This window comes from Salvelinus alpinus, chromosome 10, assembly GCF_045679555.1.
Source record: "Salvelinus alpinus chromosome 10, SLU_Salpinus.1, whole genome shotgun sequence".
In the NCBI taxonomy this organism is placed as follows: Eukaryota; Metazoa; Chordata; class Actinopteri; order Salmoniformes; family Salmonidae; genus Salvelinus; species Salvelinus alpinus.
Window position 1 is genome coordinate 63,696,063 of NC_092095.1, and position 14,162 is coordinate 63,710,224.

Below are 14,162 nucleotides of genomic sequence, written 5' to 3' on the forward strand. Positions count from 1 at the left end.
CAAATGTAGCCCCCCCCCTCCTCCCTAAATGTTGGGGTGACGACGCTGAATTCGGTGTCACCATGGAGACGAGATGATACAATTTAACGCCAATGATTGTTTTATTACCATTAGCGTTTTTAAAGTGTTTCCTGGGAATATGTGATACAAATAATATATTGTGTTGTTGGATTAATGTACTTAATGTACATCTTACTATGGAAAGAAATGTTATGATATATATATATGTTCAATGTTACTAGTGAGGGTCTTCCAGTGGTAAACACACAGAGACACACAGTCTGACTGGATACAGTTTATTTACACAACGAGTGCAGATTAAGAATGAACATCAACACTGACAAACAGCAGGGGTGGGAGTGGGGGATAAAAGCAACAAGCGGGATTCCCTAGAAAATATATATACATGTAGAAAAGTATTGTGCTGTTGTTGTTTTTTGCAGTTAATTTTTTTAAATGATTTTTTAATGAAATGGAGCGATCCCTCTCCAGTCTCCCTAAAAGTTGGTCCCATGAGCCAGGGAAGATCATTGGTGATGTGGTAGCCTAGGTTACAGACTTTCTGCATTCAAGAACACTACATCCTTTACCTCACCTTGACAAGATCACAACAAAGGAGTCAGTTGGCTATAATGCAGAAACAGACTGGGACTTTTGGATGGTCAGGCAAGGATAAGACAGGGACCTTTATTTTAGGGTAGTATGGGGTATCAACTCCTGTCCTTGAGGGCCACAGTGTCTACTGGTTTTCATACTTCTCTTTTAATCAGAGACCGATTTCTACCTGGGAAACCAGGTGTGTGTGCACTCTGCAGCCAATCATTATCAGTAACATTAAACGATCAATCAAGTGCCAGGGAGAAAGGAAAACCAGCAGGACTGAGGAACTGGAGGGCCTGAGCTTTGAAAAAACCCTGTTGGAGGTTAAAGGTATTAAAGGTAGTAAATAGTAAACACAGTCAATGTAGTGAATGTAGCGAGCGCTGTACAAGTTTCACTGTCACACAGCAGCAGACAGAGAAGAGGGAACCTTGTAGGAGGGAGCTTTTCGAACACTATTCTCAGTGTTCAATTCTGGCATCTTACAGCTGGATAGGAGTGGGTTAAGAACCCTTTGTGATGTCATTATCAATTAGAATTGGTTGGAATGTTCAACAAGAAGAAACTCTTCAAACTTCTCCCCCTCCCTTCTCAATATCCTATGACAGCGATCATGTCATTTGCTGACATCATCACACAGCTTTAGAGACACATACTGTACATCACTAATACTAATTGGACAAAAAACAACAGTTTATTTTTGCTGTTCTGTTTTGCTTGTCATGTCTGCTATTAACTGATAAACTGGCAATGCTATGTAGCTATTAAATGACCAGACTGTGTTGCTACTAAATGTCCAGTCACTGTCATCGCGTATCAAGTTCCTCCCTCTCACCCAACACCCTTCAACAGTCTTTGGGTTTGGAGGACAGAAAGTCAAAGTGCATGGTGGGTTGCAGGTTGATTCCAGGGCTACAGTCCAGGGTTATGGGAGGGTTATAAACAGTAATAATCAGCGAAGAAGCTTCATAACATGTGTAAGTAACACAGAGGGGATGGGGGGTGGGGGGGGCAGTGATGTCAGACCAGACAGGTGAGGTCACAGGTAATCTTGATGTCTGTCTTGCTATAGAGTTCAAAGTTCAGAGTTCAGCTTCTCTCTGGTAGAGTCACTACTCCAGAGGCTGGGTCCGTCTCTCTCTCTCCCCCCTCTCTCTAACTGCCTCTCTTTTTCCCCACGCTTCTCTCCTCTCTCTATCGCATTGTTATTCCCCTTTATCTCTCCCACCTAGCCTTCCCTCACCCCTCTCTCTCCCCTCTACCCTGTATATCTCTCCAACAGTATCTCTCCCTCATCTCTCTCTCTATCTCTACCATCTCTATATCTCTCTCTGAGAGTTTAGCAGTGTTATTCAGTGTGGGTGGGATCACAGAAGAAGCGAGAGCTGCGTTTGGCCGTCCTGGCAGTGAAAGGGACGGTCTTCAGCACTGCAGACAAAAAACAGCCAATCAAAACACAGCACTAAACTACTGTGTGTATTTGTGTGTGTGTGTGTGCGTGTGTGTGTGCCTACCTGTAATGATGTCCTCTATAGCCCCGTCTTTGCCCTCGTAGACATGTCTGCTGTCTTTACCGCCCTGTCGCCTCCTCAGCTCTGTGATCAGGGACTCCGGCTGCCGCTGCTTTGGACGGTTGGACGGGGACTGTGTGTGTGTGTGTGTGTGTGTGTGTGTGTGTGTGTGTGTGTGTGTGTGTGTGTGTGTGTGTGTGTGTGTGTGTGTGTGTGTGTGTGTGTGTGTGTGTGTGTGTGTGTGTGTGTGAGAGAGAGGTAGAAATAAAGTAGATATGTGTTGGTGAATCAATGTATGTGTGAGGAGTAGAGAAGGAAAGATGGAGAGCGATAAAAAGAGGGAAAGAGAAAACATCAGTCCTTCCATTTCACAGAACAGACACTGGATCTGTGAAGTCAAGGTGATGCTGTCATATCCATGGCGACAGACCGGCAGGCCTGTCTCCATGGTAACGGGGCTGTACCTTAGGCGCCTCCTGCTCCTGTTGCAGCTCCTCCTGCTCCAGCTTCTCCATCAGCGCCTGCTCTTGCCTCCTCCTCTGCTCATTCTCCTCCTCCGCCAGCTACACACACACACACACACATTAAGTTCAACTTTGACTAGTGTCTTTGTGTATAATGTAGCTACACACGCACGCATGCACACAAACACACACATTCTGCTCACCCTGTAGGCTTTGATGAATCGTACAAACACAGGGAAGAAGACAGAGGGAGGCATGGTCTTAGAGCTGTCTCCAAAGTGCTTCACCGCATCGTCAAATGCATCCTGAGAACCATAACACAACCAGGATCAGAACACAGGACCATGAAGGACATGGTCAACACGGTCATATAACACTTTGATGTATCTGAGGTACTTGTGTGTGTGTATGAATGTGTGTGTTTTCTTGCCTGTGCGATGTGTGCGTCTTCCTGTAGTTTCTGCAGGCGAGTCTCATGTTTGCTGATGAAGTCTTTGAGGAGTGGGTTGTGGCCGTGCATGCTGTACTCCCTCCACGACAGCTCCATACCACGCTGACACTCCTTCACGTCACACACCACGTTCTCCAGGGACACTGACACACACACACACAATATAATAGGTTAGTTCCCTAATATCACACATCACGTTCTCCATGGACACTGACACACAAGCACAAAATATAATAGGTTAGTTCCTTAATATCACACACCACGTTCCTCAGAGAAAGATAACTGTGACACACACAAAGACAAACAGACACACACTCACCTGCGGCAGCTTTCTCTACATAGTGCAGCTCATTGTAGAACAGAGCAACTCCGGGGTATTTCTCTCTCACCACGTTGGCTATGTAATGCAGCAGGGTCTGCTTTCTGTCGGTAGTCTTAGTCTCCAGCAGCTGGGAGGAACACACACATTACCTTCTGGTGTGTATTTGACATTCAAAAGTGTGATTCAAGCTTATTATGTGTGTGTTACGTATCACAAGGTATGTATATTAGGTAGTGTGTGTTAGGAATCAGAAGGTGGGTATTAGGTATAAGAAAGAGTGTGTTTGGTAATGTGTATTAGATATTAGAAAGAGTGTGTTGGGTAATGTGTATTAGAAAGAGTGTGTTTGGTAGTGTGTATTAGATATTAGAAAGAGTGTGTTGGGTAATGTGTATTAGAAAGAGTGTGTTTGGTAGTGTTTATTAAGTATTAGAAAGTGTGTGTGTTTTACCAGGTCTAAACTCTGCAGCTTGAATCCGTACACCGCTCCTCTCTTACTGCTGTTCATATAGTTCCCCAGAGCCAGGATAATCTGAGGAACACACACACATACAGTTACAACACTGATACTGAAACAGCACTCTGGAACCCCCAGCCACGACCACAGCACCACCAACCTCAATGCCCACCACAGCCAGCGCAGCACAGACCACCCCAGCCCAGCTTCAGAGCCACCCAGACGAGGCCTCCCACCCCCCTGCCCCCCACCGCAGACCCACACTTGGAGGAGCCACAGCCCAGCAGGCAGAGCTACGCACAGGCTGTGAGAGGAGCAACTGGCCCAGCCCCACCAACCAAATGAGTGACATTAAACAAATGCTGAGTCTACTATGCTCACATGTGATAGGCCGAGAATCATGGTAAGATGAGCACAAGAACTACACCATCCTCACACTACATCCACCCAAGTGGTATGACACAAATTCTATCTTAAATGATAAACAAATCAAATTTGCATAATAAGAGTTTATTTTAATTGAAAAATCCTATTTTAATAGTTCTTGTTGGATTGTGAGTGTTTGTCTCATTTTGAAGGTAAAGAAAAAAAAGTTATGAAATCTTTTTACGTTGCATGTTGGAATTTACAATGAGCAGAAACCCAGACTTCCTGAAAGAAATTGATGATGTTGATATTGTAGTACTACAGGAAACATGGTGCAGAGGTGATGTTTCCACTGGCTGTCCACTAGGTTATAGGGAGATAATCCTACCATCCACTAAATTAAAAGGAATCAAACAGGGCAGAGACTCAGGGGGAATGCTAATATGGTATAAATCTGAACTAATTAATTCAATCGAATTGATCAAAACAGGAGAATTCTTTATCTGGTTAAAAATCAACAAGGAGGCTATCTTGACAGATAAAAACGTCTTCCTCTGTGCCACATACATTCCCCCCTCAGTCACCCTACTTCAATGAAGAGAGTTTCTCCATTCTAGAGGGGGAAATTAGTCACTTTCAGGCCCAAGGCAATGTACTGATCTGTGGGGACCTGAATGCTAGAACAGCAGAAGAACAAGACACTATTAACAGCCATGGGGATAAACACCTACCAGGAAGCAACAACCTTTCCCTCCCCACATACCCCCACAGAAACAACTATGACAAAGTGAAAAACAAAAACAGAGTACAGCTCGTGAAGTTCTGTCGAACACTGGGTCTGTAAATAGTCAATGGTAGGCTGAGAGGGGGCTCTTTTGGTAGGTACACCTACAGCTCATCCCTTGGCAGCAGCACTGTAGACTACTTCCTCACCGACCTAAACCCAGAGTCTCTCAGAGCCTTCACAGTCAGCCCACTAACACCTCTCTCAGACCACAATAAAATCACAGTGTATCTGAGAAGAGCAGAACCCAACCATGAAGCATCACGGCACGATAAATTACATGGTACTAAACAGGCCTATAGATGGAGTGCAAACAGTACAGACATCTACCAAAAAGCAATTAGTAGCCAAAAAATACAATCTCTCCTGGACAACTTTTTAGCCTTAACATTCTCCTTCAGCAATGAAGGTTTAAATTTGGCCATTTGGAACATAAACTTTATATTTGACAAATTAGCCTCCTTGGCTAATTTAAAGAAGCATAAGAGCAAACCAAAAACAACAGATAATGAAAAATGGTTTGATAATGATTGCAAGAAAGTCATTGAGAAATATCTAATCAAAAACACAGAGAACCAGACAACAAAAATATACGCCTTCAATATGGGGAAACACTGAAGCAATACAAACACACTCTTAGAACAAAAAAGGAACAGCACATTAGAAATCTGCTGGATGGAATTGAGAAATCCATAGAATCAAACCACTTCTGGGAGAATTGGAATAAATGAAACAAACCTCATCATGAGGAATTGGCTATCCAAAATGGGGATATGTGGAGAAATCACTTTGCAAACCTCTACAGCAATATAACAAAGAGCCCAGAACAAAAAGATATACAAGAAAAATTACAAATCCTTGAATCAGCAGTCAAAGACTATCAGAATCCTGTGGATACCCCAATTACAGAAGAAGAATTATTGGAAAAACTATGCAATCTACAACCCAAAAAGGCCTGTGGTGCTGATGGTATTTTAAATGAAATGATCAAATATTCAGACCACAAATTCAAATTGTCTATACTCAAACTCTTCAACATTATCCTCACTGCAGGTATTTTCCCCGATATTTGGAACTGATCTTTTTATAGATTGATCACACCAATCTATAAAAATGGAGACAAATTTGACCCAAATAATTACAGAGGAATTTGCGTTAACAGCAATTTGGGGAAAATTCTCTGCAGTATTATAAATAGCAGACTACATAATTTCCTTGACGAACACAACGTCCTGAGCAGAAGCCAGATTGGATTTCTAAAAAATTATCGTACAACAGACCACATTTACACCCTCCACACTCTAATTGATAAACAAGTAAACCAAAACAAAGGCAAAATCTACTCGTAATGTAGATTTCAAGAAAGCATTTGATTCAATTTGGCACAAAGGTCTTTTTTATAAACTAATAGAAAGTGGTATTGGAGGGAAAACATATGATTTTATTAAATGAATGTACACTAAAAACAAATGTGCGGTTAAAATTGGCAACAAGCAAACAGACTTCTTCTCTCAGGGACGGGGAGTGAAACAGGGCTGCCCAATAAGTCCAACACTATTTAACATCTACATTAATGAATTGGCAAAAACATTTGAAGAATCGGCAGCACCTGGTATCACCCTACACAACACTGAAATCTAGTGTCTGCTGTACGCAGATGACCTGGTGCTGCTGTCTCCCACTAAAGAGGGGTTACAGCAGCACCTAGATTGTCTTCACAGGTTCTGTCAGACCTGGGCTCTGACCGCTAACCTAAAAAAAACAGATATAATGATATTCCAAAAAAGGTCCGGAAAACAGGATGACAAATATAAATTATATTTGGACACAGTTCTATTAGAACACACCAAAAACGACACATATCTAGGACTAAATATCAGCAACACAGGTAGCTTTCACATGGCTGTGAATGAGCTGAGAGACAAAGCAAGAAGAGCATTCTGTGCCATTAAAAGGAACATCAAAATCAAAATTCCAATTAGAATCTGGCTCAAAATGTTTCAATCAGTTATAGAACCAGTTGCTCTATATGGCAGTGAAGTATGGGGTCCACTCTCTAAAAATGAATTTACCAAATGGGACAAACATCCAATCGAAATACTGCATGCAGAGTTTTGCAAGACTGTATTGCAAGTGCAAAGAAAAACTCAAAATAACGCATGTAGAGCAGAATTGGGCCAATACCCCCTCTTCATTCGAATAGAAAAAAGAGCCATCAAATTTTACAACCAACAAGTGACCCCAAAACATTCCATCACACAGCTCTACAATGTCAAGAGATGAAACAAGAGAAGAGTCTCCTCAGCCAGCTGGTTCTGAGGCTCAGTTCACCAACCCAAACCTACCCCATAGAGCCTCAGGACAGCACTCAGAAAATCTGGCCCAAACAAATCATTACAAAACAAAAAGAAAAATATATCACCTATTGGAAAGACACCACAAAAAATCAAAGTAAACTTCAATGCTATTTGGCTCTAAACAGACAGTACATGGTGGCAGACTATCTGACCACTGTGACTGATAGAAAACTGAGGAAAACACTGACTAGGTACAGACTCAGTGAGCACAGTCTGGCTATAGAGACTGGTCCTCACAGACAAACCTGGCTGCCCAGAGAGGACAGGCTGTGCTCACTCTGCTCCAGGGGAGAGGTAGAGACAGAGCTGCATTTCCTATTACATTGTGACAAATACTCAAACCTAAGAGAATATTTCTTTCCCAAAACTATAATTCAATACAAAGCATTTGAAACTATAAAAGATGAAGAAATATGTGTCCTCCTGCCACAACCTGAGGGACAGCCAGTGAAAAGTGCAAAGAAATGTCGATAATATTTCCCATCTTGTTTTGTTTTTTCTTTCATGTCTTCTCAGTCATGTTGAGACTGGTCTACTGCCATTGCTTTAATGTATTGTTGTTCTGATTAATATTGTTGTTGTAGTTGTTGTTAATGGTAATCCCATGTCCACTACTACTATTATTATTGCTGTTGGTCCCAACATTTATTTATATATAAATATATATATATTTTATATATATATAAATATATATTTTTATTTTTCGATGTGTATACTTTGACAATGTAAGTAATAATGAACTTGCCATGTCAATAAAGTCAATTGAATTGAATTGAGAGACAGAGAGACCAAAAAGAGAGAGAGAGAGAGAGACAGAGAGAGAGAGAGAGAGAGAGAGAGAGAGAGAGAGAGAGAGAGAGAGAGAGAGAGAGAGAGAGAGAGAGAGAGACTCACACTCACCTCTAGAATCTTCTTGAGTTTCTGGGAGGACTTGATAGACACAGAAGCAGCGATGATTGCGTGGAGTTGCTTTGGACAGAAACCAAACCAACAATCCCGTTATTATAGAATGTTATTATGTTATGTTTTGTGTATTATGAGTGGACCTGTAACAGTATATGTGTTCAGACAGAGTATATCACTGTGTGTGTGTGTGTGTGTGTGTGTGTGTGTGTGTGTGTGTGTGTGTGTGTGTGTGTGTGTGTGTGTGTGTGTGTGTGTGTGTGTGTGTGTGTGTGTGTGTGTGTGTGTGTCTACCGGTGTGAGCATCTGTATGTTGTCCTGGAAGTTGCCCATGAAGGTGATGATGGACATGCGTTGGGCCAGTCTCTCTATGCGGCTGAACTGCAACATGAAGCGGTCCTCATCGCTCAGTGCGTCCACAGGCTTTCTGTCCCTCTCGTACTGCCGTAGCATCTTCACCTCGCCCTCAGTGGGGAGGAAACGCATCAGACACTCCACAAAGTCCACACGCACAGTACGCATGTCAAACCTATCAAGAACACACACAGTTTATATACCAGTACACACATTATACACTTCAGGTACATCAAGCACTTACACCATATAGAGAGAGACACAGAGAGGGGGGAGAGAGAGACAGAGAGGGGGGAGAGAGAGACAGAGGGAGGGAGGGAGGGAGGGAGGGAGGGAGGGAGGGAGGGAGGGAGGGAGGGAGGGAGGGAGGGAGGGAGGGAGGGAGGGAGGGAGGGAGGGAGGGAGGGAGGGAGGGAGGGGGAAGAAAGAGTAGGAGAGAGAGAGAGAAATGGAGAGAGAGAGAGAGAGAAAGAGGGGGAGACAGAGTAGTAATATATAGTCTAGTGGTTAAAGGTCAGAGGTGACTTACGTCTGGATGGCCCGACAGATGAGTTCGGGCCCCTGGCCAGCCTTGCGGAGGGTGATGGCCAGGTTCTTGGCTCTGTTAGCCTCCAGCAGAGACACCCTATTGGGGCCCTTCTGAGGGGCCTTATGCCTGCTCAGAGTCACATCCACCGCTGGCCCCTGGGCCTTGGTCTTAAACATCTCTTCAAACTCCTCCACATTCAGCTCCTGGAGAGGACAGAGAACACACACACATACACTGTATATACAAAAGTATGTGGACACACCTTCAAATTTGTGGATTTGACTACTACATCCACACCCATTGCTGACAGGTGTATAAAATCGAGCACACAGCCATGCAATCCCCATAGACAAACATTGGCAGCAGAATGGCCTTACTGAAGAGCTCATTGACTTTCAACATGGCACCGTCATAGGATGCCACCTCTCTAACAACTCAGTTCGTCAAATTTCTGCCCTGCTAGAGCTGCCCCAGTGTCTGTAAGTGATGTTATTGTGAAGTGGAAACGTCTAGGAGCAACAACGTCTCAGCCGTGAAGTGGTAGGCCACACAAGCTCACAGAATGGGACCAGCAAGTGGTGACAGATCAGTGGAAACGCGTTCTCTGGAGTGATGAATCACGCTTCACCATCTTGCAATCTGGGTTTGGTGGATGCCAGGAGAACGCTACCTACCCCAATGCATAGTGCCAACTGTAAAGTTTGGTGGAGGAGGAATAATGTTCTGGGGCTGTTTTTCACGGTTCAGGCCCCTTAGTTCCAGTGAAGGGAAATCTTAACGCTACAGCATACAATTACATTCTAGACGATTATGTGCTTCCAACTTTGTGGCAACAGTTAGGGGACGGCCCTTTCCTGTTTCAGCGTGACAATGCCCCCGTGCACAAATAGTGCCGACCTCACTAATGCTCTCGTGGCTGAATGGAAACAAGTCGCCGCAGCAATGTTCCAACCTCTATTGGAAAGCCTTCCCAGAAGAGTGGAGGCTGTTGTAGCAGCAATGTTCCAACTTCTATTGGAAAGCCTTCCCAGAAGAGTGGAGGCTGTTGTAGCAGCAATGTTCCAACTTCTATTGGAAAGCCTTCCCAGAAGAGTGGAGGCTGTTGTAGCAGCAATGTTCCAACTTCTATTGGAAAGCCTTCCCAGAAGAGTGGAGGCTGTTGTAGCAGCAATGTTCCAACCTCTATTGGAAAGCCTTCCCAGACGAGTGGAGGCTGTTGTAGCAGCAATGTTCCAACTTCTATTGGAAAGCCTTCCCAGAAGAGTGGAGGCTGTTGTAGCAGCAATGTTCCAACTTCTATTGGAAAGCCTTCCCAGAAGAGTGGAGGCTGTTGTAGCAGCAATGTTCCAAACTCTATTGGAAAGCCTTCCCAGAAGAGTGGAGGCTGTTGTAGCAGCAATGTTCCAACTTCTATTGGAAAGCCTTCCCAGAAGAGTGGAGGCTGTTGTAGCAGCAATGTTCCAACCTCTATTGGAAAGCCTTCCCAGAAGAGTGGAGGCTGTTGTAGCAGCAATGTTCCAACTTCTATTGGAAAGCCTTCCCAGAAGAGTGGAGGCTGTTGTAGCAGCAATGTTCCAACTTCTATTGGAAAGCCTTCCCAGAAGAGTGGAGGCTGTTGTAGCAGCAATGTTCCAACTTCTATTGGAAAGCCTTCCCAGAAGAGTGGAGGCTGTTGTAGCAGCAATGTTCCAACCTCTATTGGAAAGCCTTCCCAGAAGAGTGGAGGCTGTTGTAGCAGCAATGTTCCAACTTCTATTGGAAAGCCTTCCCAGAAGAGTGGAGGCTGTTGTAGCAGCAATGTTCCAACTTCTATTGGAAAGCCTTCCCAGAAGAGTGGAGGCTGTTGTAGCAGCAATGTTCCAAACTCTATTGGAAAGCCTTCCCAGAAGAGTGGAGGCTGTTGTAGCAGCAATGTTCCAACTTCTATTGGAAAGCCTTCCCAGAAGAGTGGAGGCTGTTGTAACAGCAATGTTCCAACCTCTATTGGAAAGCCTTCCCAGAAGAGTGGAGGCTGTTGTAGCAGCAATGTTCCAACTTCTATTGGAAAGCCTTCCCAGAAGAGTGGAGGCTGTTGTAGCAGCAATGTTCCAACTTCTATTGGAAAGCCTTCCCAGAAGAGTGGAGGCTATTGTAGCAGCAATGTTCCAACCTCTATTGGAAAGCCTTCCCAGAAGAGTGGAGGCTGTTGTAGCAGCAATGTTCCAACTTCTATTGGAAAGCCTTCCCAGAAGAGTGGAGGCTGTTGTAGCAGCAATGTTCCAACTTCTATTGGAAAGCCTTCCCAGAAGAGTGGAGTGGAGTGTGTTGCACACATTGTACTGAGGCAAATGTGTGTGTGTGTGTGTGTGTGTGTGTGTGTGTGTGTGTGTGTGTGTGTGTGTGTGTGTGTTTGTACCTGGAGGATCCTTTCATCGTCTATGTCGTTGAAGACAGTTCCGTTGATCTGACTTGGTTTCAGGGCCACCCAGTTAAACACTGGCATACGGAACTTAGTCTGGATAGGCTTCTTAATCTTCACAGCTAGAAAGAGACAGAGAAGGAGGAGGAGGAGGGAATGGAAGAAAGAGAGAGAGAGAGAAGGAGGAGGAGGAGGAGGGAACAGAAGGAAGAGAGAGAGAGAAGGAGGGAAATGAAGGAAGAGAGAGAGAAGGAGGAGGGAACGGAAGGAAGAGAGAGAGAAGGAGGAGGGAACGGAAGGAAGAGAGAGAGAAGGAGGAGGGAATGGAAGAAAGAGAGAGAGAAGGAGAAGGAGGGAGGGGAAGGGGGAGAGAGAGAAGGAGGAGGAGGGAGGGGAAGGGAGAGAGAGAGGAGGAGGAGGAGGGTACGGAAGGAAGAGAGAGAGGAGGAGGGAACGGAAGGAAGAGAGAGAGGAGGAGGAGGGAATGGAAGGAAGAGAGAGAGAAGGAGGAGGAGGGAGTGGAAGGGAGAGAGAGAGAAGGAGGAGGGTACAGAAGGAAGAGAGAGAGAGAAGGAGGGAACGGAAGGAAGAGAGAGAGGAGGAGGGAACGGAAGGAAGAGAGAGAGAAGGAGGAGGGAACGGAAGGAAGAGAGAGAGAGAAGGAGGAGGGAATGGAAGGAAGAGAGAGAGAAGGAGGAGGAGGGAATGGAAGGGAGAGAGAGAGAGAAGGAGGAGGAAGGAACGGAAGGAAGAAAGAGAGAGAAGGAGGAGGAAGGAATGGAAGGAGGAGGAGGAGGGAACGGAGGAAGAGAGAGAAGGAGGAGGAGGAAGGAACGGAAGGAAGAAAGAGAGAAAAGGAGGAGGAGGGAATGGAAGGGAGAGAGAGAGGGAAGGAGGAGGAAGGAACGGAAGGAAAAGAGAGAGGAGGGGGGAACGGAGGGAAGAGAGAGAGAAGGAGGAGGGAACGGAAGGAAGAGAGAGAGAGGAGGAGGGAATGGAAGGAAGAGAGAGAGAAGGAGGAGGAGGGAGTGGAAGGGAGAGAGAGAGAAGGAGGAGGGAATGGAAGGAAGAGAGAGAGGAGGAGGGAACGGAAGGAAGAGAGACAGGAGGAGGGAACGGAAGGAAGAGAGAGAGAAGGAGGAGGAGGGAATGGAAGGGAGAGAGAGAAAGAAGGAGGAGGAAGGAACAGAAGGAAGAAAGAGAGAGAAGGAGGAGGAAGGAATGGAAGGAGGAGGAGGAGGGAACGGAAGGAAGAGAGAGAAGGAGGAGGAGGAAGGAACGGAAGGAAGAAAGAGAGAAAAGGAGGAGGAGGGAATGGAAGGGAGAGAGAGAGGGAAGGAGGAGGAAGGAACGGAAGGAAAAGAGAGAGGAGGGGGGAACGGAGGGAAGAGAGAGAGAAGGAGGAGGGAACGGAAGGAAGAGAGAGAGAGAGAAGGAGGAGGAGGGAATGGAAGGGAAAGAGAGAGAGAAGGATGAGGAGGGAGTGGAAGGGAGAGAGAGAGAAGGAGGAGGGAATGGAAGGAAGAGAGAGAGGAGGAGGGAACGGAAGGAAGAGAGAGAGGAGGAGGGAACGGAAGGAATAGAGAGAGAAGGAGGAGGAGGGAATGGAAGGGAGAGAGAGAGAAGGAGGAGGAAGGAACGGAAGGAAGAAAGAGAGAGAAGGAGGAGGAAGGAATGGAAGGAGGAGGAAGGAACGAAAGGAGGAGAGAGAGGAGGAGGAGGGAACGGAAGGGAGAGAGAGAGAGGAGGAGGAGGGAATGGAAGGGAGAGAGAGAGGGAAGGAGGAGGAAGGAACGGAAGGAAAAGAGAGAGGAGGGGGGAACGGAGGGAAGAGAGAGAGAAGGAGGAGGGAACGGAAGGAAGAGAGAGAGAGAGAAGGAGGAGGAGGGAATGGAAGGGAAAGAGAGAGAGAAGGAGGAGGAGGGAATGGAAGGAAGAAAGAGAGAGAAGGAGGAGGAGGAGGGAATGGAAGGGAGAGAGAGAGAGAAGGAGGAGGAGGGAATGGAAGGGAGAGAGAGAGGGAAGGAGGAGGAAGGAACGGAAGGAAGAGAGAGAGGAGGGGGGAACGGAAGGAAGAGAGAGAGAAGGAGGAGGGAACGGAAGGGAGAGAGAGAGAGAAGGAGGAGGAGGGAATGGAAGGGAGAGAGAGAGGGAAGGAGGAGGAAGGAACGGAAGGAAGAGAGAGAGGGAAGGAGGAGGAAGGAACGGAAGGAAGAGAGAGAGGAGGAGGAGGGAACGGAAGGGAGAGAGAGAGAGGAGGAGGAGGGAATGGAAGGAAGAGAGAGAGAAGGAGGAGGGAACGGAAGGGAGAGAGAGAGAGGAGGAGGAGGGAATGGAAGGAAGAGAGAGAGGAGGAAGAGGAAACAGTAGGAAGAGAGAGAGAGGAGGAGGAGGAAGGAACGGAAGGAGGAGGAGGAGAGAATGGAAGGAAGAGAGAGAGAGGAGGAGGAGGAAACAAAAGGAAGAGAGAGAGAGAGAAGGAAGAGAGAGAGAGAAGGAGGAGGAGGAAACAGAAGGAAGAGAGAGAGAGAAGGTGGAGGAGGAAACAGAAGGAAGAGAGAGAGAGAGAAGGTGGAGGAGGAAACAGAAGGAAGAGAGAGAGAGAAGGAGGAGGAGGAAACAGAAGGAAGAGAGAGAAAGGAGAAGTATCAGCAGCAGTTGAGTAA

General features: G+C 45.9%; 1 protein-coding gene across 3 annotated transcripts in view; it reads right to left on the reverse strand.

Annotated features, from left to right (window-relative positions):
* Positions 1-280: 280 nt before the first annotated feature.
* The window catches only part of fmnl2b (formin-like 2b), a 26,227-nt gene continuing 12,345 nt past the window's right edge, over positions 281-14,162 (reverse strand). For all 3 annotated transcript variants that reach the window (XM_071330408.1, XM_071330410.1, XM_071330411.1), the window contains 11 exons: positions 11,494-11,618; positions 9,099-9,301; positions 8,510-8,744; positions 8,213-8,281; positions 3,800-3,880; positions 3,346-3,475; positions 3,006-3,169; positions 2,779-2,880; positions 2,576-2,674; positions 2,115-2,244; positions 281-2,028 (listed from right to left, as the gene is read on the reverse strand). In XM_071330408.1, the coding sequence (XP_071186509.1) occupies positions 1,949-2,028; positions 2,115-2,244; positions 2,576-2,674; positions 2,779-2,880; positions 3,006-3,169; positions 3,346-3,475; positions 3,800-3,880; positions 8,213-8,281; positions 8,510-8,744; positions 9,099-9,301; positions 11,494-11,618 (1,418 nt within the window). In that variant the 3' untranslated portion in view covers positions 281-1,948. The remainder of the gene's footprint in view (positions 2,029-2,114; positions 2,245-2,575; positions 2,675-2,778; positions 2,881-3,005; positions 3,170-3,345; positions 3,476-3,799; positions 3,881-8,212; positions 8,282-8,509; positions 8,745-9,098; positions 9,302-11,493; positions 11,619-14,162) is intronic.